Consider the following 25,947-nt stretch of genomic DNA (forward strand, 5'->3'; position numbering starts at 1 on the left):
AATAGCCAAAGTATGGAAAGAGCCCAAATGTCTACTGACTGATAAATGGATAAAGAAGATGTGGTTTATATATACAATGGAATATTACTCAGCGATCAAAAAGAATGAAATCTTGCCATTTGCAACAACGTGGATGGAACTAGAGTATATTATGCTCTAAAAAAAAAAGCCAAATAAGTCAGAGAAAGACAAATATCATATAATTTCACTCGTATGTGGAATTTAAGAAACACAACAGATGAACATAGGGGAAGGGAAGGAAAAATAAGATGAAAACAGAGAGGGAGGCAAACCATAAAAGACTCTTAAATACAGAGAACAAACTGAGGGTTGCTAGAAGGGAGATGGGTGGGGGGGAAGGGTTAAATGGGTTGATGGGAATTAAGGACACTTGTTGGGATGAGCACTAGGTGTTCTATGTAAGTGATGAATCACTAAATTCTACTCCTGAAATCATTATTACACTATATGTTAACTAACTTCGATTTAAATCATAAAAAGAAAAGAAATAGCCTGGTAAATCTTTAGCTTGCAGAAAGGCATTCATTTCAGAAATGCTATACTCATAAAATAGTTTTGAAACTCAGGATTCATTTTATTTTTTCCTCTGACTAGTAGAAGTCAATGTCACAGTGATGAAAACTGAATTTTGATATCTGATATACCATACAATGGAAACAAATGTGAAAAAAAAATCCTAGCAACACTGAATTCTTGCCTTTGAATGTCCATAAAGAAAATACTTCAGTTACCTCTGAACCAGTAGGATTTGTGGGTATTATAATGCCGATGTTGAAATCTTCGATGATTTGCCAGGCATTCCTCTGGGACAAACTTAGATCAGTGCTTCCTATAGGTAGGACTTCATTGGTATATATTATGTAAATGGTGTCATGATATGGACTACCCACCTTTGGAAGGTGTGGGAAGGTGTTGGAAATCTCACTGTCTTTTCTCTGCAGTTATTTTGTATAGTTGTCAACTCCTTTCCATGGAGTTATAGGAGATATGCCACTCAGAAGAGTGCTGTTATGAGATCTCATTGGAGACCCTTCTTTCCTCTGAGTTTGGGTAGACATTATACTAACTAGAAGTCTAGAAATTGTTTACAGATTTTCCCATAGTCTTTCTTAGATTTGCTTCTAAAGAAAATATTGATCTTCATAAGACCAAAATGCAACCTTTCACTTAATTGCTGGAAGAATTGTCCAAACCCAGACTATAATAAATCCATTAGGGTAGAGACACCATTTCTTTTTTTCTTTATGTTTATTTATTTATTTTGAGAGAGACAGAGAGAGCACCAGCTGGGGAGGGGCAGAGAGAGGGAGAGAGAGAGAGAATCCCAAGCAGGCTCTGGCTGTTAGTACAGAGCCCAATGTGGGGCTTGATCTCACAAAACATGAGATCATGATCTGAGCTGAAATCAGGAGTTGGACGCTTAACTGACTGAGCCACCCAGGAGCCCCCACACCATTTCTGCTTTTTCCAATGCTCTGTCATGTCTAGTGACATAACTGTATTATCCAAGGACAAAGAGCCAGATCCCTCATTTGGCATTTGATTGTCTGCTGGCAATACCAAAAAGATGACGGTCATTAACATGCCTTGTTATGGAAGCGCACACAGCCCCCATGACCCAGCACCTTTATCATTTTGACTTTTTTTTTTAATGCTATTAAAATTATACACATGATATTTTGGTAGTCCTTAAAAACAAAAAGGAGGCATTTTATAGCTAAACAGTTTTATTGGCTTTTTGTGAAATAAAAAACACGAAAACAAACCACCATGGTTAAAGGCCATAATCAGCATCAACCAAATGAACCAGCCACTTGGTTACAGTAGCTGATGACAAACACTAGTGGATATTATTGCTTATTCCCCAGGTTCATTTACATGTCCATTATATTTTGGCAAGATTACAATCACATGGGAGCTTTGGTTGTATAAATTCAACTCTTACCATTCACTAAAAACTCAACTGTTGCCATTTTATGGTGGGATATATGTCAAATCGTCCTGAGTCTTGACATTTATCCTCTCATTCTGTCTCCTTTCTCCTTCTGTTAATGCTTTACAGCCCCACTGATCAAAAGTTAAAGTAAAAGCATTTACAACCATCCATCTCTACTCTAGTGCCCTCTCCTTTGTCATGAGAGGGTGATGCATTTCTGGGCCTCTCCAAACTCTTGTATCTGGTGTGTATCCACTGCCAGTAAATAAATGTCCATCCATAATCCGGATAGATTTTCAAATGCATATGGTTGTCAACACTGGGTTTAGACTCAACTCTCTTCTAACTTCCGACAACTAGAAAAAAAATCAACAGCCTTTAGCATCAGTAAGTTGACCTCCCAACAAAATAAGCCCTAGCCCCCGCCATACAACATCCCATGGCAAGTATGGAGCTGTCGCCTTAAAATGCTCTGTATGAGTGCTGTAACGTTTTAATGTACAGAGAAGCAATGATTGACTGCTTCTATAAAGCTCCCCTGCTCAATGCTTTCTATTTTAACACTGAAAACTCAGAATGACAAAGGGTCAGGACTAACTCACAATAGCACCATTTCCTAGACTCTTGGAATAAGATTCCTGTCTGCGTTGGAGAATGCAGGGACCACAGACGACCCAGCCTCCAGCTTTGCGCTTTCATAGGCCCCGCTGAATCTCAGTAGGGGTGGGTGGTCTGCCTCAGCCTACTTCTACAGTGGCATGAATTTTCCCTGGGAAGAGTTAAAAATGCGTGTCTTACAAAGTGAAGTTGGCTGCAGGTGAGAGACCTGAGGAAGCCTGTTTCGGTTGGAAAGACGATGGGACAAAGTCTGGAGATCTTTCCCTCGCCCATCTCGATTCAAGTCATTAGAGAATCTGCATGCAGAAGCATGGCAAGATCAAGGAATACTGCGTGACACAAACCCGAACACAGCAATCCAAACACCAACACTCTTATGGTATCTTTTGTATTCAGGTCCACTGGTGGGTTTGCCCTGGATAATGCTGGGATTTAATAAGCCCTTCTAATGATTATAAAGATTATCCTCTTGAATCTGGACATTTTAAACAACAGAAGATTTGATATCACTGTATTTTACATGGCACATATAACCATATAATTACTAGCACTTACACGGCAAATATTGCAAATACACATTCTTGGAGTTGACTTGGTAATTATACCAATGTTATTCAGCAGAACAAAGATTAAACACTCTCTAACTTGTGCTTGGGGGAATTTCATTCCAACCCTTTACTTTACAACGAGAGGATAACCCTCTAATTATGTAATAATGCTTGGTGGTCATGTGGGCAGAGAATCACAGGGTGACTTCATGGTTAATTTGTGGCCTGTAAAATAAAGTAATACATAGTATTTTCAGTTCAACAAAATACAAGAGACCATATAAAAATATTTTCCAATTTGGAATTTGAAACATGAAAGCTGGATTTTTTTTCCTTTGTATAAAAACAAACGGAATAACGGACTAAAGTTTATTAAGCTTTCTAACAAAAAATATACATATAGGTTTAAGGAATGCAGTGAGCGTCAACTTCCCTTTTTGTCCAGGCTCATTGATGGGGAGGCTTGTGCTTTGATCCCAACAAAGATAAATGCACAAAAGTGGAGGAAGATCAGTGCCTGAAACCTGAACTACGACTTATCTCTAATAATAGGACTAATTTTACAGTAGTGCTTTTAAAAGTGTGTGTCAGATTACTGATTTTTGTTTCTCTTCCTCCTCAGGCGACTGCTGGAGATGAATTCCAGAAGCACCACTTCCGTCTCGAGTGATGTTTATTTAGTGCAATGTCTTCCTTCTCTCGTTCCCTTTTCACGCGCTGGTAGTGGTCTTCTTCCTTCAGGTACCACACAGGGGGCCAGCGGTGCCTCTCAAAGTATTCCTGGTTGTCTGATGAAGGAAAGATGAAGATGATAATACTCTTGGTTCATTGAATGCTTCTATATTCTAGGTTCTGTGCCTAATGCTTCTCATACATGCTCTCTTATGTATTCTCTCAACAGCCCGGTGTGTAGGACCATTTGCAGATAGTGACAGGCAAGTTTTGAGAGTTACCATCACTTGCCTGAAGTAGCCGGGCACAGAGAACCTGAACCCAGGACCGCCTGACTTCAGAGTGTAGGCTTGGCCCTAGGCATGCCCCCCTAGACAAGGATGAGCAACAACCTCGGCAGGCTGTGCAGCAGGGAACCCCGATCCCCACTCCACCCAAATCCCTCAAGGATGAAGTTCTTCAAAGAGAATTCCCAACCCACAAGTCCTTGTGTCACATCACATGCATGTGACTGCCAGCCAGTCACAAGGAATTCTCTATGAGCTGCCTGCTGCTCATGGACCTTCCCAAGGGCACAGAGGTAAATGCTTCGGTTGGAGGCGATGAGAGCTGGACACATAGGGACCCACAGTCTCACCTGCAGATTTCGATTTGATTTCCTTGCGGAACTTGGAACAAACGCTGTTGTAGTTGGTGCAGATGTGGTGCAAACACCAGGCGGCCAACTGGTGGGCGTTGTGGAACTACAGGGAAGTGACCAAAAAGGGGGGGGGGTCAGACTCTGCTTTCTAAAGTGGGGCCACAAAGAATAGGAAGCCATGAGAGGGGTGAAAGAGATAAAGGGCCTGTGTGACTAATTCAGTAAACCTCTTGTTTTTTTTATTTTTTAAAATTTTCTTTTTTTGAACGTTTATTTATTTTTGGGACAGAGAGAGACAGAGCATGAACGGGCGAGGGGCAGAGAGAGAGGGAGACACAGAATCGGAAACAGGCTCCAGGCTCTGAGCCATCAGCCCAGATCCTGACGCAGGGCTCGAACTCCCGGACCGCGAGATCGTGACCTGGCTGAAGTCGGACGCTTAACCGACTGCGCCACCCAGGCGCCCCTAAACCTCTTGTTTTGACTACAACGTTTTGACTTTGGCCATGGTTCCAACGCCAGCCAAATATAGTGTTTGGCACACCCCTTCCTTGCCCCTGTGATAGGTGCACCGAAAATAATCACCATGCCAGATCAGGAGCTGAGAGCGCGCCTTATCTCCCAGCCTCCCCCATCGCTGGCCCACTCGCGAGAAATGACCGTGGCCTCAGGAAGGTGCCAGCCAGCAGTGGAGCAGGGACACCAACTCTGTTTAGGAAGCCTAGGCCATGGAGCACTCTGTGTCGCATGTCAGAGCTCAACTTGCTGGGGCCGAAGATCTGAAAGAGGAGACTGCAGAATGTGTAACTGTCCTATACCTGTCCTTTGGTTACCTGAGAAGAGGGGGTGGTGTTGGCAGGGTGGCAGGGAGTCGACACTCACAGCATCTCCTTTCTGAGCAGGTGCCTGGGGAGGTAGCAGCTGAGGGAGCTGTGATCAGAACAGACTTCGTGCTCAAAGATCGACAGTCACCTCCCCATTTCTCCCCAAATTTGGCAGGTCTACTCCACACCCCACACTCTGTCAACGTCTTTCTCAGACATCCATTCAGTTTGTTGGTCCTGAGGTTTCTTTGATTGGGTGAAGCCCCGAAAGTGACAGGGTGCTTCCTCTCTACCCACGTCTCTACCGTGAACAAAGGCCCAGAAGAAAGGCGAAGTCCTCAGAAAATAACTCAAGAAATTCTGAGAATTGCAACCCCAACATTATAGACAATTTTGGCTGATGCTTCCAACTTCTCCTGATATCAGGTTTCTTTCGGAAAGTAAGATTAGGGCACTGGTGTCCTGGAGTTGGCCTGCACCCGCCCAAGGGAGTCAGTTGTGCCTATTTCTTCCCTACTCTGAGTTCAGCAATTTCACGTTGTTAAGGTGGGGGGATTTACACCATGGAAACTGGAAAATGCAACAACAGATCAGGGTCTCACCTGTCCCCAGGCTCATTGTGAAACAAGCCCAGCATGCCACTAGGCTAGGGTCTAATGAATGAGCTAAGATATGGAAGACGCCATCCTCAACTCTTCCTGCCAACGCATGTCAGGGCAGGGACACAGAGCAAATCAACACAACTGCAAATCATTACCTCAAGTGGCCTTGCCCTATATGGAATTCTGGGTCATTTCATTTTTCTCCAGGAGGAGTATTTACCGGAGAGAGCACAAGTTGTAAACTATGCTCCAGACCTGTTTCAAAAGACCTCAGATTCCAAGTATGGACAACCAGTTAAAAAAAATTTTTTTTAACATTTTATTTTTGAGAGACAGAGAGAGACAGAGCGTGAGCAGGGGAGAGGCAGAGAGAGGGTAAGACACAGAATCCGAAGCAGGATCCAGGCTCTGAGCTGTCAGCACAGACCCTGATGCGGGGCTCCAACCCACAAACCATGAGGTCATGACCTGAGCCGAGGTTGACCCCTGGCCTACTGAGCCACCCAGGCACCCCTGGTTTTGATGGGAGCTTGCTAATCCTACTGCAACAGATGTCTGTTCTTGGTTTTAATTGTAACCTCTACTAGGCTGTGTTTCCCATTGGATTTTAGTAATTCATGCTTCTATTTCTCTCACTGCCTATGATTGCCCCATACCATTTGTAGCCACATGTCCTTTTGTCTAGGGTGGTGTCTGATATGTGGGGAGAAAATAAAAATACTTGTTGCATGGTAAGTTACAACGAGCAGGTTGCTGTAAAGTCCTCTTCTGCCTTTTCCCCTTGGGAATCCCAGCCATCTTGGCCTGCTACTTCCTCCCCCTTCTCCCTGAAACCACTTCCTCTCCCTTAACTGAGAAGGATCTAAGACTTAGTAAACCACCACCCTAACACAGAAAGGGAGCGAAAACCAAAGCCAGTGGGCTGAACAAAGGACTGAAGAATTTTTTCTTAGTTCCTCCATAAACTCATTGTCAGTGAAGTCTATGCCAGGGAGTAAGCATCCCGCATGGGTGCCTTGTATTGTGAGAGGGCTTCTACTCTTCACTGCTCTTTCTTGGACATTCTTTCCCACTTGATTCTCAAAATAATCTGTAAGGTTGACAGGATGATAAGGAAACTGAGGCAGAGTTTAGCTTTGTGCCTTGAGTAAGTTATGCATGACAAAGCTGGAGCTGGATCTTGGGTCCTTGCTGGAAGAGTGCAAGTGTGTACTGGGATTATGGAATCACAATATTGATATTAACAAATACTGATTTTGGAAAACCCCAGGAGAGCTGCAGTAAGATGTAGGGCATTACAGGGCTTCGTGGAGTTCTAGAAACTGTCTGATCTTGGCCAATATGTGTCCAAGAATTCAAACAAGGAGAGACAAAACCTTCCCCTATCATGCCCCACGTTGTTCTCCCACATGTGAAGCTGGTGCCTCGGGGGACAATGGGGCTGGCGTGGGGTAGGGTCCTTGTTGTTTTCTCAAACGAAGCCCAGCAGGGTGAATGGTGCATGAAACGTGAAACTCTCAGATCTTCTCAGTGTACACAGGGCCCTCTGTGACTCAGTGGTGACATCTTTATTTAGACAGATGCAACAGCGGAATGTTTTATCAGCATTAAATGAACTGGTTGAACACACTGAAAAGGTGAAAGGCAAACTGTTACAGACCTGGGCCAGTTCCAAATAAGAGAGCACTTCCCCGTCGATGCCCACGCCGCTCATTGCGGCCTTCGTCAGCTCCTGAACAGCATACTGCTCTGGGGAAGAGACAGAACGGGAGAAAGTTGAACCATACCCTGTAAGCCAGACATCTCGCCTAGAGGGTCTGGTCTGGGACCACCTAACTGGAGAGGAAGCATGGGACACAGCTCTGGTAAGCCATCTAAACTCAGCTCAGGGTGGCCTGTCAGCATGGGGAATTCTGGTCTCCAGCCACTGTACCAACAACTGTGGGACACTCGTTTGCTCTTCTGAAATAGCCAGAGTCCTCCAGACCTTTGCTGTCCAGTATGGTAACTACTGGCCACATGAGACAAGTTCAACTTAAATTAAAATTAACTAAAATTAAAAATTCACACCCTCAGTCACACTGAAGTGCTCAATAGCCACATGTATATTGGGCAACACAGATGCAGAACATTTCCATCCCTGCAGAAAGTTCTATCGGATAGTTCTGCTCTGGAGAATCCAGCGCCTTCATAGAATCCTCTAGACTCTCTGCTATCTTCCTGTTTCACAGTTTCTCCACTCCTATCACTCCAATTCTCAACAGTCTCTGACAGTGGAGGGACTGAGTATCAGAGGAATGGATCCATATGGGGAATTAAAAATTTGAATGCCTATGTCTGTCTCAACAGCTGAAGATGGATGACATCTTTATTGCTCAGCTTCTTAGAGTCTAAAGACTGGGGAGACCTTCACCCAGAGGTAACAAAAATATGTTTGGGAGAGCCACTTAAGCCTGGGAGCTGCATCCAAGGCTTGGAAGCTGAATTGGAATAGTGGCTCTGAGACTGAACTGTCTTTGCCTCTGTTTGGGGCCATCACCTGCATTTGGGATTGACCTGTGTGGGTACAATCTAGGCTCCCATTTCTAGCTCCTTGATGTCAAGGTGCTTTTTTCATCTCTAGCCACTGCATCTATTCTTCTAGTCCAATAAACTGTCTTAATCATGCTTACCTTCTGTTCTGGCTCTACGTACGTCTTAGTCAACATGCCTCTATCTGGTCAATACGAGATCTATGTTTGAATGGTTTCTTTGGCACAATCTTCCTTGGCTGGACTGACAAAGAACTATTTGGGACTAAATTTTCCAAAGAAGTCATTGGACTTTTTAATTTCAAGTTAATAGCAACATTTCTTGACATTCCTTTAACATGTAGGTTTGCAAAGCATTTTCATGCCACAAACTGATTTTTAAAAAAAAAAAACATGTTCTAAACACTCTGTACTAACCAAACACTATAAATGATTAAGGGAATTTTCTTAGGAAGCTCTATATTAATCATAATAGTAATGATAGTATTTAATAACAAAAGGAAAGATGCACAGAAGTCTGTCGTTTACCCAAGAAGCTCTCTTTGATTCAGTTCCTTTCACGGAGAAGTCAGTCCCATGTTTTCATCACCATACTTAATATTTAAGCAGAAATGGCATTATTTTAAGATTAATCACAAACCTTCCTCAGCATATCTGGCTCCAAATTGGTTTTGACTATTTAAAAAAACATCAGTTCATCCTCAGAGGATAAATACTTGTAAAAACTGGATAGTCAAATGGATCAGAATCTCTACCTCTGAAAAAAGGAACTGCTTCCTGCAGCCTACTAGAGTTAGCATTTAAAAAATAAGTACACTCTGGGTGTACTGGTTAAAATAGTTTTTAAAAAGTCAAATAGCAATGCTTCAACAATCTCTTTCTTTCTTTCCAGTGGGGGAAGAAGCAAGGCAAGGAGGACTTTGATCTCCTGGTAGAAACCTGGAGTCCAGAGGAATACATTTTCTTTTCTAAAGACACTGCCAGAAAGTCAAGTGCAGATAAGACCAGTTAGTTTGTTCTGACATTCATTTTCATTCACTTAATGATTCAACAGGTATTTACTGGGAAGCTAATATGCTCAGGCACTTTTCCGCATGAGGGGGACAGGCAGGCCAATGTATGAAACTGGCACTATTTCTGCTTTCACGATTAACAGGCATCAGCTAACGTAGTGACAAACACCCAGATTGCTAACTGACACCTGCAGTGAATGAAGCTGAAGGTTTAAATTAAAAAAAAAAAAAGGTATGTGAATATATATATCCTATTTAGACCTGTTTCAGCTTACCAGCCGAACAAATCCAGAAATGACACATAGATTTTGAGAAGTGAAGCCAAGTCCCCCTTTTTTCTTTCTCCCAAAATGCTCTTGACAATGTCAGAACATTTTCTAAAATAGCTTTAAAAAAAAAAAACACTTACATAATGCTTACTAGGTGCCAGACACTGTTCTGAGAACTTTATATATATATCTTAACTCCTTAATCTTCGTAACAACTCTACAGTAGAATAACATGGTCCCCATTCCAAAGAGAGAGAAAGCGGAGACACAGTGGTTAAGTGTGAAGTCATCTAGCCAGGAAATGGTGGAGTCAGGATCTGAGCCCGAGAAATCTGGCTCTGTAGCCTATGTTCTTAGCCACTGCCTCCTACTGCCTCTTTCTTAGAGACTGTGTCTGAGCACACATTATGGGGATAATATGGACACAATAGTTTTATTTCAAATTCCATGGTCCACAAATGAGGCAGAGTGCATAGAGCATCGGTCTCAAGAGCAGGGATCATGCGTTACTCATCTTGATAACTGCATCACCCAACAGGGCCTAGCACAAAGTAGGTGCTTAAGAAAATATTTGTGGAATTGAATTGGGCTGTCTGATACATCTGATCAATTCCCACCACCCTGAACAAGACAGTCCTATGTTGGGTGATACAAAATTAATTTTTATTCCCTGGAAACGTTATTTTTGTTTAAGTGTAATTTTGACAAGCCCGACAGTCAGACGCTGCATGGCCCCCAGTCATTGGCCTTACCTGCAAGTGCAACCAAGTGTGGCAGGCAAAATCTGTTTGCCAAGGCAATTAATTCCAGTGGGTCCAGGTCCAAGTTAGGTGACAACTGCTTGGTATAAAGATAATCCAATACCGCTTGCATTGACATTTTGTTTATGTTCGGGAGATACACCTGAAACATTATTTAAAAAGCTAAGTTCTGCTGAAGAAAGCAGTGGGTACATTTTCAGGCTACACTGCTTATAAATATCCCAGCTGCACGATTTGATATTGGCAAGTCCAGGACACTTGCTTTGAGGCTGTGTACAGAAGTCATTCACTATTTACTGCTTTACACATAACAGTGTGATTTGTAGATGACAAAAGAGTGGGGCTGCCTGACAAAGCCTGATTTGGAATTTTTAAATGGCTATTTGGACTTATAAATCAGACAAATGGGCTGTAAATGTATGATGACATTATGGGCTCTCTTTGCCAAGTACCTTATAATACTCTATTGTGGGGAAAGAAATCTCCTAGCGACATGACAGGTGTTGGGGGGAGCTGCAAACCACACTGTTGCTGACACACGATAGAGCCCAGCTCTCTAAGATGTCAAAACAGAGGATGAGGAACCACCTAGTTGCCACAGTGACTGGCTCAATTCCAACGTTCTATCGATAGTGGCTAACACAGTACACACACTTCATTGTTTTTCCTATGACATGACCGCATAGATTCAAAATTATCGGAACATTATCAGGTATCAGTAGATTCAGAGAACCCAGAGAAATCCTTACCTGGGACATCTGGGGAATAGTTGGTTGGGCATCTTCTTTGTAGGATTTACCTAATCTGTCTCCTGAGTACCTGTAGTTGTTGCTAATATTAATATATGCTGGAGTTCACTAGAGAACCAAGGCATGGATCAATGAGGATGCACACTGCTAGGCAGCATAGAAACTCTTAAGTAACTCTACAAGACGGACCCCGGCACAGTACAGAACAGTACCATTGGTATTAGCTACTGGAATGATAATGATAAAAATTGAAGGCTTCTTATACACAAGGTACTGTGATCTACTCTGATCCTTATATCCTCCCCAGGAAGAAGAGACTATTATTTTTGCCATTTTACAGGTATGGAAATTGAGGTTCAGGGAGGTTAAGTCCCAAATCCAAGGTCACAGAGCTAGTCAGTGTCTGGGATTTGAACTTAGGGAGCATAATTCTAAGGTCTGTGGTCAGAGCCACTGTGCAGTACAAGAAACCCTTCATGGCAAGGAAGCAAAGGTTTGTTTGGCTCACAGTATAATAAAGTACTGTATTTCACTAACAGTTTTTAAGAACCAGATTTTAAGTTGAGAAGGATAAACAGTTATAAACTTCTGATTTCTGGTGCTTAGCAAACCTCTATATACCACAGAAAGATGATTACATCTCTATTATACATCTAATCTCTCCCTCCTTCTCTCTCTCTCCACAATCTACATGGGTCTCATGGTCAATGCATTCTAGTGTTGTGGTTCCAGAATCATTTAAGCTATCTCAGCCTTCTATGTCATTCTCCTGCATGGCCACCAGCCACTTCAGACAGGGACTGTCCTTTCAGACAGAGCTTTCTCTTTATGTATCAGAGGGAAGGCCCAAAGAACTTCCCAGAAATAGTAAGAAAATTCCACACACACCCCCTTTCAGACACAGTCAATGAAAACAATTATGATTTGGTAAATAAGCTGTATGGGTTACTACCATCAAGGATTTGACAAAGGTCTTCATTTCAAGTTTCTAGGCAACCTCTACAGTAGATAGAACCTGGCAAGTAGACACTGTTACTGGTGTGATTTTAAAATAAAGAAGCTGGGGGCGCCTGGGTGGCGCAGTCGGTTAAGCGTCCGACTTCAGCCAGGTCACGATCTCGCGGTCCGTGAGTTCGAGCCCCGCGTCAGGCTCTGGGCTGATGGCTCAGAGCCTGGAGCCTGTTTCCGATTCTGTGTCTCCCTCTCTCTCTGCCCCTCCCCCGTTCATGCTCTGTCTCTCTCTGTCCCAAAAATAAATAAACTTTGGAAAAAAAAATTTTTTTTAAAATAAAGAAGCTGTTGTATTGTAATTAATTCCTATTCCAGTGAATCTAATATCAGTTGTACCTGTGCATATGCTTACATACATATACGTTTATGTACACATGCATTTATCTTATGCAGATCGTGTTTGGATTAGTACAATTTTATACATAATTGAAGGTTAAGTTGTGAAACTTTAAAATTTGGACCATTTTGGTAGTGAAGGTATGTACATTTTACAAAGTCCTAAGTGTGATAAAGTGTTAGTGATCATAAATATAAAAAGTCGCAGAGCTTTCTGTGAAAACCTGCTCTCTGGGAGGTCTGCTATTTTGAAAACAACGTCTTAGATGCCAGGGCAAGAGGCTGGGAAAGGCCTGGGGGTTTGTCACTAAAATGAGTGTGACCTTTGACTAATCATTCTCCCTCTCTGACCCTTGGTTTCCTCATCTGTTACATGGGAGAGATTTGGAAGAGGTGATAACCTTCAGCTTTTTCTTCTTCACGGAGACTCTGGATTTGGAAGATATTCATATTACCTTAGCATTTTTTGTTAAGACTGTGTTCTAAGTCATGACAAAATGAACATCCTAAGTGAAAAGAAATTATTTCTAGCAACAAGAGATGACAGATTCCTGTAAGCAGCCCTGCCCCAATACTTTCAATGTCTTTGGAGTGTTCTGACATTTGATTAAAAAAATTTTTTTAACGTTTATTTATTTTTGAGACAGAGAGAGAGAGAGAGAGAGAGAGAGAGAGAGAGAGACTGTAAGTGGGGGAGGGGCAGAGTGAGAATGACACAGAGAATCCACAGCAGGCTCCAGGCTCCAAGCTGTCAGCACAGAGCCCGATGCAGGGCTTGAACTTAGAAGCCTCAAGATCATGACCTGAGCCGAAGTTGGAAGCTCAACCAACTGAGCCCCCCAGCTGCCCCTGGAGTGTTCTGACATTTATCAACATCTGTGGCTTGCTTTTTCCTTCTTGTGTAACATAAGGCAAACAATTTTTTGAAGTGATGGCTTTTTTTGGGCAAATAATGTTAAGGACTGTTAGAGCAAATGAAAACAAACTAAAAACACGTTTAGAACACACACCGTTCTCATGTTTCTTTTTTTTAAGCCCGTTTCTGTCATTTCAACATTTATGTTTAACTGTGTAACAATGGAGAGACTACTTTATAGAACTTTAAAAACAATATAAATGAAGCTATATAAGAAATGGAATTAAGAATTTTGCATCCTACCTGCTGGATATAGCTTAGAAGAAATAAGAGTCAGCAAAGAGACTCTAATGCTATCCTAAACTACGTCTCTTATTCCAGTTTCGTTGGTTTAAAATTTTAATTGCAAAGATCAGCTCAGACTATTAGGCTTATAATTAGAGACAGTCTCACAGAGGATGAGAAAGTTTTCCAGATTCAGAGCATTGCTTACTACAATTCAGGCATGCATTTTTAATGAACCACTTGCTGAGCACCTCTGGGGAGAGAATTATGCTTACTGCTACATTAAAAGTAATGAGAAAAATAGAAGTAAAATACAATGTCTTCTTAAATATTAAATGACAAAAAATGTTAAAGTAACGTCAATGGGTATATCTTATTCCTTTCCGGATATGTATGAGAATTCTGTTAATGCCAAAAAGAAACAAAGACTGAATTTTGAGGTTCGGGAAGTCAGGTTTTCACAGGACAATAAAGAGTTAAAAGGTGGCCTACAAAGGACAGATCCCAAGTCATGGAATATTTACTGAGCATTTAACTGATGTTCCTCCCTCCCCGTGACCCGTCCACCACACTTGGCTGGTTTAGGAAGTGTGGAACTGGGTTTTTTTTTAAGTTGGGGCTTTCAGGGGACAAAGACTTTCAATTACTCATGGAAAGAATTTAACAAGGATCCTCCAGGACAATGGTCACCGACATTTCTTGAGCTTTCATATGTTCCAAGCACCAAATTCCATGTTTCACACATGTACTCTCATGACTTATCTGCCCTCTGAAGAAGGTTCTCTTGTTATCCCCATGTTAAAGATGAGGACACAGGTTTGGAGAGGGCTGGCCGCTTTCCCAAGGTCAAACTGAGACTAGAGTTCAAACTATATAACCATTATAGTCTACTCTGGAAATCAAGAGAAGGGGCAGATGAGGGCACGCATGTCAACAGCTCATGGCATTCCTGATTCACTGGCTAAAGGAATTTGGCACAGACCTCCTGTTGCTTGGGTCCATGGTCTCTGTCTTCTAAGCTGGGTAGAAGCCATCCATACCTATTAACCTCAGCTATCGTTCTAAGTGGCAAATGACCTAGTCTTTCTAAGAGGTAGTGCTAAACAGGTGGCCCCCTCCAAGAGAGGCTGTTAACCATAGACGAGTGCATTCATGTTCACTGCCAAGTTTTTGTTTTGGTCACCTCTCCTGCCCATTTTAATCTGGAGACGATTACAGTCCATTCTGGGAAGGGATAAAGGGGATTAGCATTTGTGAGGTCAGCTCTGACAGTGTCTCTTTGTGCCTGGGTTCCTGACCTTGATCAAGTTCTGTGCTGGGTCAGTAGCAGGTGCTCTGCCGCACAATCAGCACACATTTCAGTGAGCTGGACACATAAGGGAAGCAAGCCTCCGGGCTCTTCATCTCTGGAGATTACTGGAGCCGGTGAAGTGCCATTCGGATGAAGGCTTATTAATCGGTGGCTTCCCCAAATTTTCTTGGAAGTGAGAGTGAAAGAATATGAACACGACCGACATCAAAATAACACTAATGGCAGCGACCATTTACTTAATGCTCATGAGGATCTGCGAGTGTTGACTTTTGCACTTCACCACCACACTGTGGCTATTATCCTGCTTTCCAGAGAGGGAGGATGCCCAGGGCCACACAGCTTATACGTGGAGGAGCTGAGATTCAAGCCCTGCGCCCTTCACTGGGCAGCCTCTACCACGCTGGCGTAGTTTCAGTGACATGGCTCGGAAACATCTTTGGTGGCACAGGAAAGACTTCACTACTCACAGCTGCAGACCTCCGGGCTTATAAAGGCCGGCAGACAGCTAGCGAGGTCATCAGAACAATCCTAACATTTCTCCTCCCCCCACAGCAGACAGCCTTTTGCTGGGAGTTGGTTTAGGAGCAGCTGCAGTTTGTTCTGAAAGCGGGAGGTGGCCTAGTGACCTCCTCTGCCCCAGCCATCCCTGCTTGTGAGGCCGTGACTCTGCTTCCCTACTTGGGGATGCAAATGCAGGCTCCCGGGTCACTGTGGGAGTGCTCAGATTTCTGGTGTGAGTGCCCCTTTCGAGAAGTTAGCTCTTGTTTTCTCTATTTCTTTTAAAAGTGTGGAGAGATGCTGAGATCAGCAAAGCGAGCCTCTTAGGACAATAAACTTGATGGGGTGTCCCCCTTTAAAAAAATGATGGTTAAAAAATACTTTCAGAACTCAACAAAAATGCTTGCTCTTCTAGACTAAAGTTAGAAGTGCTTGAATGGAATTTTTCTTTCTTTTCCAACAGGGTTTGTAAAAAGATGAACACAGAATGGTTTCAAGATACTGCTTACTCTGCTCTAAGAATATCTTTTATTCGGAGATAGGGCCAGCGTCTGAGAAGTGACTCAGTGGCTTCCACTAGACCTAAGCATTGACAGCGGTGTGTTCAGAGGAATGACCATTTGCTCCATTACTGTCTTCCTCCAGTTAACAAAGACTTGGAGAAGACGAGTCGGGGCAGTGCCTCGGGGGATGCTGTAGCTCAAGGAGGTGTCGAGGGCCATCCAGTGCACCCCTCATGGTGCAGATGAGAAAACAGGGGCACAAGGATGTGGCTTCTCAAGGGCCGTCGTCTGGTTGGGGGCTCAGCTGAGCCCAGGATGTGGGTAAGCGAAGAAACTTTTCACCACCCTGAACTTCTGGAAGACAGACTGCCCCAATTGCATGTGAGTTTGATAGTGTCTTGCTTGGTGACATTTGAAAAAAGTATAGCTGATCATGTTTTACAAATGACAGCAGTGACCATAAAAGGGTGATGCGCAGGTACCACTCAGGTGCTCACACACCACAAGTGAACAGCGGACCATGGCTCCCCATAACAGCAAAATTAAGAAGAGGGTGACCTCCATGGAAGCAGTTGAAGAGCTGAAGTCATCTGGTTAACCAAACACACACACAGTCATAAAGATACTACTTAGGCTTCTCGGAAGGCACATACCTCACTGTTGGTGCTTTCCACAAATGAGCCCCCAAACATGGCAGCCATCCACTTGCAGCTACAGATCAGCAATGGTTTGTGGGCACTGATGGCTCCATCATCCAACCTGAACGTCACATCTGCCCAAAGATCGAAGAAACATAACCATGAGCCAGCTTTGCTGAGAGTTCAACCCACAGTCACCAACCTGCGTCTCTTACTCTCTTTTCCGTGTCTCTACTTAGTGATTTGGTATCAACCACTACACCCACATCCCTCTATGTCATCCAAGGATTGAGGAGTAAGTATATAAGATGACACATGAGATCACGATACAAATTCTCTGAACCACATGGTAACATAAAGGAGAGGAATAGTTTTTCTCCCTTACTATGAAAAATTTCAAACATACGGAGCAGTGGAAGAAACAGTACAATGATAACTCATTTATCACACTGTTAACATTTTGCCATGTTTGCTTTAACTATGGGTGAATGAGTATGTGTGTGTGTATATGTAGTGAATATGTGTGTATGTGTATATATACGTGTGTAAACATTTTTTAAATATTTATATTTATTTTTGAGACAGAGAGAGACAGAGCCTGAGTGTGGGAGGGGCAAAGAGAGAGAGAGACACAGAATCTGAAGCAGGCTCCAGGCTCTGAGCTGTCAGCACAGAGCCCAATGCGGCACTTGAACTCATCAACTGTGAGATCATGACCTGAGCGGAAGTCGGACACTTAACCAACTGAGCTACCCAGGTGCCCCTATGTGTGTAGACATTTTTAACAGCATGACACTTCTAACTACTTTATCAAGAGTTTTCTAAAAATAAGAATATACTTCTAGATAATCATATCATTACTCCTAAGAAAATTAGTAATATCATCGTCTAGTTCATACTCAAAATTTTCCAATTATCTCTAAATTGTATTTATAGGTTTTTTTTTTTTTTTTTTTTTTTTTTTTAAAGACAATCCAGTTGAAGTTCCATGTTGTATTTGGTCATTATGCCTTTGCATTAAGGGGAGGGCGATTCAATCCATTTCACTTAAGGTCCATTGTTTACTGCAGGTTTGTAACATTTCTTTTCATGATTGTTTCTATTTCATGATGGTCAATGTTTCAAGTAAATATTATTCATAAGTTTTAAAATTAATGAACAGACTCAGTAATCAATTACTGAATGTATAGTACTAAATATGTACTACCAAGGCATTATGAAAGATAAAGACAAAATGGAAGTATCCATGTAAATAAAAGTCAGGAAGTCAAATTTTAACAATGAAATACACACACACACACACACACACACTCACACACACAGAAGGCTATTTCAGAATTTAGTAGAAACAAACAAGCAATTATGTGAGGACACTGTGGTCAGCATACAGCATAGTTATCAAGGATAAAGAAGAGGCAAGAGAAATAGAGAAGTGTAGGGTGGTAGAGTGCGAGAAAGGATAGGGAGGGGGAAATGGACAGATGAGGCACCCTTGATACGAAGGCAGAGGGTTGCCAAAATCACCTCAAGGATTTCAAGGCCAAAAGGTCAGTGGAGATCAGATGTGGTCAGGGAAGGGAGCCTGAAGGAGTTGAACATCGAGCTGACTTGCTCTGGCTCTGGTGCAGGCTCAGGAGGAATGTGACCTAACTGAGAAGCGCCGTGAGGGTACTTTAGAGGGCAGCTTGTGTGCAAATCCTGGCCCTACCATTTACTACTGTACAACCTGGAGGCAATATGCCTAACCTCCCTGTCAATTTCCCCATCTTCAAAATGGAATAGTATTTGGCCCATTAGTCTGATAAGAATTAAATAGATGGATACACGCAAACTAGAAGGTTACATAAAAAAATAAGCATGGACACAAGTTAGTGCTGGTTACTCTCTTGCCTATTTGGGAACAGCTAATGTTTGATAAATCACAACCAAAGGGATCGATAACTTTACCGTTGGACCCCTCACCTGAGAACGACCCTTTGCTGAGGCACTCTTTTATCCGATTGGCCTTCCTGACATGAAATGCTTTTGTAATCTCCTGGTTCATGAAGGCTTCCTTGTTCATGATGTTTTCCACCATCATCCTCAAATCAAACATCTCCAGAACCTCTGCGATCTGAGCCAGGCCCACCAAGTCCTTTTCCTTTTCATCCAGTTGTCCCGTATAAAGAAACTGGAGCAGGGTCCGGAAAGGGCCTGGCTGGACGGAGGAGTCCATCCTGACCACAGTGACAGGGCCCACGCGCTTTGAAACGGGATTGGCTTGCATTTCCTTGTGCATGCCAAGGAACCCCTTGCTCCAGCCTGATAAGGTCTGTGTCTCCGGAGTTGAGCTCTCGCCTTCCAGAGCCAGACTCTCCTGCTGGGACAGGTTCTGGCTCGAGGCCTTCCACTGATTGGCCTGAGGTGTCCTTGGCGTTCCTTCCTCCCGCTCCTCGTCTGGGTCAAGGCTCAATGCCCGCCCCTGGCAATCCCTGCTCTGCTTCTCTTTCTCACCAGCTCCTTCGCTCCAATTTGGGGTTTCTTCACATTCCATTAAAAAAAGATCATAAAATTTGGAAGAGGAGGTAGCGAGGTAAATTCGATGTGCAAAGATGTGCTCTTGGTCCTGAAGGATGAACAGGACGTCGGCACACAGAGGATTGTCCAGTAAACAGGCAGCTTCGCTTGTCCCCATGGAGGGACATTCTGGAACCTTGATAACCGGCGGAGGGGCTTTTGGAGGTAGGAATGGTGCCTGAAGTAAAGGCTTCTGGACTTTCTTTAGGTGGGATTTCCAGAACTGCAGGTGTCGGCGGGAAATCAGCGCTGCTCGGATCGCATTGTCAAACACGTCCTTGATTCCGAACTGGTCAAACACGCTTGTCTCATAGTACGGTATGCCCAGCTCCTTTGCAACCTCTCGGCCTTTTTCTGGGGGCAGAATATCCCCTCTCTTTATGGGCCTAAAATGGAGTATTTAAAAAAAATTATAATCAGCCTTATTTTAGGGGAAAAAAAATGGTAACAAGGGCCTATCAAAGCACCTAATAGAATTGTGCCTTTAAAGTCCTTATTCAGACTTTTAATAAGGCTCTTGAAAAATCGATCTACCTCAAGCTTTCCAAATATAAAGGACTCAGGCCTGCAGGGGAAAATGCTTTCAGGAGTAACTATAATAACTGAAGTATCGGCCATTTGCTTGCTATTTGATCCTGGGCAAGTTACTTAACCTTCTTAAGCCTTGGTTCTCCCAACTGTAAAATAGGAATAAGAATAATAAACACCTACATCTTAAAGGACTACTGAGAAGTTGAAATGAGATCATATGCTTAGCATGGTGCCTGGTCCACAGGGAGTGCCTGACAAATATTAGCTGTTACAATGATCACAACTGTGACGTCTGCACCTTCATCACCACGTTATGCTTACATTTTGCTTGATAACTTTACAGTGAATCCATATACCTTTTCTCACTTGAGCCTCACAAAAACCCTAGGGGTGTTATTCGCATGCCACCTCGTGAAGAAACCAAGGCAGAGAGTCTAAAGGGTTTGCTTCAGGTCACATTCGCAATTTGAAGAGAGACCCCTGCCCAGCAGTTAGAGTCTAGAAGCCCCTAGTCCTAGACTAAACGGTCCCCACCCAATAGCCAATTAAGTCTCTTGCATCAGATCTGTGCTTCTCCTTTCATGCCTAACTGCTTCTCTTCTCTTCTGCCTCTGCAGTCACGCCCTCAGCCTCTTTCACTTGGACTATGGCATTAGCCTCTGTACTGTCTTTCTTCAGACTCTCCACATTTCAGCCCACAGTTTCCACTGCTGCACGAAACATCCTTACATCACACACGCATGACTTTCAACTGTAATTCTTTTTAAAAATTTCCTCTGGTTCCACACAGCCCTTCAGGCTGGCACACAAGGCCCCTTTACATTCTAATCAAACCCAGGGAGGCCAGGCAGAATAGTGCTGTGACTATGGCATAGCATAGTAAAAGACAGGTTCCAGAACATAATTAACTTTGTTGTTCCATTCTTCACAAACACACACTTGATGCTGAGACACACTCTTAGGAATTGATCTTCCTAAATAAATATTTGGCTTCCAAAATTGAAGGCAATGTGTGTGAAAGGCACTGGTCTTAGGAGAAATACGGTAATACTGGTTACAGTTGGGATCTGAGGCCCTGGACAGAGCACAAGGAAAAAAGGCAGGGTGTTGCAAAGGCAGAGGGAAGTGCAGGGAAGAAGACTTAACTTCAAAGTTTGCTTCTCTGGGCTTTTTGTGCTCCTTCTTCCTGGGACTGACTTGGAAATCACTAACTGGCAAACTCTTCAAGGCTGCGCTCAAATACCAGCTCCTTCATGGGATCGGGACTGTCCCCTCTGCTGTCCTCTAGTGCTCTGTAACTCTCCTCCTGTCCTCCACACGTCTATGGTTGTGAGGCCTGATTATCTCAGCCAATTCTTTTACACAGAAAGTTCTGGATGCCAGGGGCAGTCTCTCTTTCACTGTGAGTCCCCTTTCCCTCTATGTGGCTTCTAACATTCAATTCCTAGTCCATGCATTTAATAGAGGGACTGTGAAAACAACATGAAACATTTTCAGAAAATTTATCCAAAATGCAACAAGAACATCCGAAATTGTCTAAAGAAAATACTATTTGCTTTTGCTGTGAGAGTGTAAAAAGCTGTGTCTGTACAAAATTTTTGCAACAAGCCTATCAGGCAAACATTGAAGGAAGGTATTAATACCAACACTTTTGGGAAAGCTATGCTCTCTGGCAAAAAAATGTAGTTAAACATAAAATATATATAAAGTTATTTTTTTTATGACAGGAAAATGGAAGGGGCATGGGCTTTAAAAAACTCTTACTTCCCCCTAATATTGGTATTCACATTTTATACAAGTAAAACAAATCCCCCCTCAGTTTGATTTTTAAAGTTGTGACATTTTAAAAAACATCTACTAGATGGAGCACCACTAGGGTGGCTCAGTCGGTTAAGCGTCCAACATCTGTGCAGGTCATGATCTCACGGTTCGTGGGTTTGAGCCCTGCATTGGGCGCTGCGCTGACACCTCTGAGCTTCAGATTCTGTGTCTCCCTCTCTCTCTGCCCCTCCCTCACTCATGCTCTGTCTCTGTCTCTCTCTCAAAAAATAAATAAACATTAAAAAAAAATTTAAAAACAATTACTAGTAACATTTAAAGACCAGTGTTCCTGTTTTGCAACTACAGGTCCATATGATGTTTTAAAACTAGACACCACCATTTTGGGAATGAAATATTCTCAGAGGTTGGATTGGGGAAAACGAGAAGGTTAAAAACACTTGGATATGTGTATTTGCATGAACCTGATGTTCTGGGGGGCCAAGAACTGGGACTAGTCAATCTGAATGTTCATTAACTTTATTAAACTAATCATAGTTTCAAGAATGACATTACTATGAGTAGCTACTATTTTGTTTAGTATTTTGCAAATTTCAAGGCACTTAAAAATTTTTTTTAAATGTTTACTTATTTTTGAGAGACAGAGACAGAGACAGAGTGTGAGTGGGGGAGGGACAGAGACACATGGAGACACAGAATCCGAACTAGGCTCCAGGCTCTGAGCAGTCAGCACAGAGCCCAATGCAGGGCTGGAACGTGGGGCTCAAACTCGTGTAGCCGAAGTCAGACGCTTAACTGACTGAGCCACCCAGGTGCCTCAAGGCACTTAAAAAAAATTATTTATTTATTTTGAGAAAGCACACGTGGGAGGGGCAGAGAGGGAAAGAGAGAATCCCAATCAGGCTCTGCACGGACAGTGCAACTCAGGGCTTGAACTCATGAACCATGAGATCATGACCTTAGCCAAAACCAAGAGTAGGTCGGTTAACTGACTGAGACACCCAGGTGCCCCCAAGACACTTTTATTCACACCAGGTTGCAATTATAAAATTCATTTCCAGAACTGGCCAACCAGTTTACAAAAATGGGTTCCTCACTTAAGAGGGGACGGTGAGCACGAGAAGGGTCAGTATTAACAAACTAACTTAAAGCATATGGCTGCTTGATGGGGCCCCAGAACCACTGAAGAGCATAACCCTAGGCTACAGGGACATCTGTTACCTCTAAACTTTAATTTGGCCAGCACAGCAAAATACTGAGTCCCTTGGCTTACCTTGCTAAAGGGCGTCTGGCTCGATTAACAGCTTCAAGATCAGCATAGCGGAGATCTAGCTGGCAGCCAACTAGAACAACAGGTGTGCGAGGGCAAAAGTGCTTGATTTCTTGATACCACATGGTTTTCACATGATTTAGGGAATTGGGATTAGCAATCGAAAAACAGAGGACCACAACATCAGACCTAAAAGGAAATCACAAAAGAAGCTGTATTTCCATATAACTTTTTTTTTCTTTTATCATTACAGTTCCTCCCCTCCCCCATCCATCTAATGCCATATCATGTCACAATTAAAAAAAAAAAAAAAGGATAGTATAATACATCTCGGAGTCATGCAAACAGCCGGATAAGCCCCCACATCCCAGCACCAAACACAGCCCAAGTTTATTTTCATATTGCATTGCAGAACGCCTATGTATTAAAGTTTCCAAAGATGTTCTTTTACAATACAAATGACTACCCAAATTTGATTCAGTCCTGGAGCCACAACATGCTGAACTATTTCTGTTAATCACAAGAAATAGTTTCAAGATAAAATAAAATAATAAGAACTACCTTTTACCAGTTTAAACAGAAGGGTGATGATGACTCAACCCAATGAGATAAAGCAAACAGTTTAATTACTGAAAACATAACAGGTATTTGCTGTACAGGGTCAGCAAATACACAGAAGGATTTCTGCCCTTCTTCCCACTTAAGCACACATGTAGAGAGCACAACCACTTATCTGTTTCTGAAAAGAAAATGTCCTGAATTTGCAGGAATTTTGACTCTTTACTAGATATATGGCAAGAAGGTAGTATTTAACAGAAAACTAGCAATAGTTAGATGGATGGGTAATAAGAGAATGTTGGAAGCAGATTTCTCAAATGGTATATATGACACAGCAGGTAAACGGGGAAAAGAAAAAGTATTTTACAGTCAATTTTGACATAAAGATCTTCTATTTTTACATAACAACTTACCATTTTAGAGGCCAAAGAACCGTTTCATAAAACGGTTGTTCAATTATGGTGTTTGACAGCTGCTAAAAGGTATCTTTAATAAGAATTATAAACCAATCATCTAGGTTAAAATATGCTGAATGGTGACTTTGAAAACATTGAGGCAAAAGAATATAAAGAACAGGAAAAATTATGCCCAAGGATTCAAGACTATCTTGCAGCTAAATTCAGAAATAAACTCTTACAATTTTATTAGATGTTAATTTATTGCCTTTATTGTTTATGTAATGAGAAGAATCAAGTCGATGAATCAAAACACCTTCTTTTTAAATCATTAATGAGCTTTTTCCCCCTACATATCAATGAAGACAAACAAATATATCCAGGCAACCATAAAATTTCTAAAAATAATCATTTGCAATGCAGAAAACTGCAGGGTGCTTACATTAAATGTAATTCACAAGTTGAGTCTTTAAATTTATACTCCAGGAAAACTGCATAGACCATAGCAAGTAGAGGGGAAAATCCTGAGATTAAAATATTTACAAATTATAAAAGAGGACCTGGGACTCAAAGTAGATGAATGTATTAATCTGCAGGTTTAGAATGTCCTTGAAATAAAGATATTATCAGAGATTCATAGACACTGGAAAATATAATATGTGTAAAAATATGCATAAATATATAAATGAAAGGGAAGCCTGTCTTGTCGTCGGGATTCTGATTTAGTTAGTGGAATATTCTGTGCACAGCCTTACTTCTAATCAGCATAAATAACAGTACCCAGCAATGCTTTGAATTTTACATTTTTTAGGAGCTGAGTTTTCTATTATTCATAATCCTATTTGTATAGGATATCTGATACAGCTCTGCTATAAGCTTCATCCTGATCATAAAACAAAGCCACCGTGAATTTTGGCACAGTGAGATTAACATGGCAATATGTGAGGTTCAATACTGTAGAGGAAGAATTGAGGAATGTACCCAGCACCTAAATGTGGACTAGTATGTATATGCATAAAATTGTTCTAATTGGTGCCTATTTCCATATTGAAGCACATGGCTATAAAAGAAATATTCTCAGAGCTTAATTTATATGACAGACATGAAGCTAAATGTCAATTCTGTTATCTAATTTTATGATACAGCATGTGAGGTTTTGAAATCAGAGCTGGCTCGGTTGCCAAGGTTACGGTGATAACACTCAAGCCACTAAGCACACACGAGTTACTATTCGGTTGACCTGTAAACAAGTACAGACAGGACCTTGGGGGTTGGAAACAATGGAATCTCTTGATGATAATAGCATAATGCCGTCACCCAATACAGGTCCGGAGGGCCCGACTTCTAACTGTGTCGCAGCAATATCTCAATGCATGAAATGCTGTTGGATGGCTAGAAAAATAATTCCATGTTATGTAAATATTTTGCCTCAAAAGGATGATAGTTAAAGAGAAGAGGTTGTATTGAGCACAACACTACCTTTGAAGCTAAAATAACTTACTGAGTCAAAATTCTACTTGTATCCTTGGAATGAAGAAATTTTTTTCCTTTTTTTTTTTTTTTAATGCACAGTTAGGGGCTATGAGAATATATCTCCATTACTTTACACTCAAAGCACTTAAGAAATAAGACCATATTTTACCTACCAACTTGCTTCAACGTCTTTGGTTTAACTGTTGTTGATCTAAATATGAATGCAAGTTAAGAAAACATTCTATATAAATTATAGAGGCCAGTTTTTCTGGCCTGCCCTAATAATGTAGTACCCTAACCCTGATTTTAACCAAAAGGCTGGGGAATCAGCGGATGTAGTGATACAGCTACAGAAAGATGCTGTTTTGACACATTGCTCCTTATTCTTTTCTAATTCTATATTCTTTTCTAATTCCTAATTCTTCACATAGCAGTATTCTCTGCTATATAAACACATATACAATCAAGTAACTATTTTGAGAACACCGCATATTCCCTGTAGATTTTTAGCCTCTTTTCTATCTAGTCAAGGAAGGCACAGGACCTGCAGCTAAGAATATCTCCCCCTTTAGGCAGAATTCCAAGGAACTAGAGCTATTAAATAACTTTTAATCAAAACATTCATTCCTGTGTGGAGACTGTTCAGTGTCTGACACAAGCTCGTGTTTAAAAATGCCATTCCTGTGGAAGATAAAATGAAAAAGGCAGGTTCTAGCATTTCCACTTCCTTGGCTCTGTTACATTTTTTTACTTTGAAGAGTT

General features: G+C 42.0%; 1 protein-coding gene across 11 annotated transcripts in view; it reads right to left on the reverse strand.

The window, feature by feature from the left end:
* Positions 1 to 1,730: 1,730 nt before the first annotated feature.
* RHOBTB1 (Rho related BTB domain containing 1) overlaps positions 1,731 to 25,947 on the reverse strand; it is a 125,522-nt gene continuing 101,305 nt past the window's right edge. For 10 of the 11 annotated variants that reach the window (XM_040485117.1, XM_040485121.1, XM_040485114.1 and 7 more), the window contains 7 exons: positions 22,763 to 22,948; positions 18,586 to 19,565; positions 16,639 to 16,757; positions 10,427 to 10,577; positions 7,522 to 7,610; positions 4,433 to 4,538; positions 1,731 to 3,911 (listed from right to left, as the gene is read on the reverse strand). In XM_040485117.1, coding sequence (XP_040341051.1) covers positions 3,742 to 3,911; positions 4,433 to 4,538; positions 7,522 to 7,610; positions 10,427 to 10,577; positions 16,639 to 16,757; positions 18,586 to 19,565; positions 22,763 to 22,948 — 1,801 coding nt within the window. In that variant the 3' untranslated portion in view covers positions 1,731 to 3,741. The other variant, XM_040485125.1, reaches the window with a different exon arrangement.

This window comes from Herpailurus yagouaroundi, unplaced genomic scaffold (assembly GCF_014898765.1).
Source record: "Herpailurus yagouaroundi ecotype Mexico unplaced genomic scaffold, PumYag 163, whole genome shotgun sequence".
Classification (NCBI taxonomy): domain Eukaryota; kingdom Metazoa; phylum Chordata; class Mammalia; order Carnivora; family Felidae; genus Herpailurus; species Herpailurus yagouaroundi.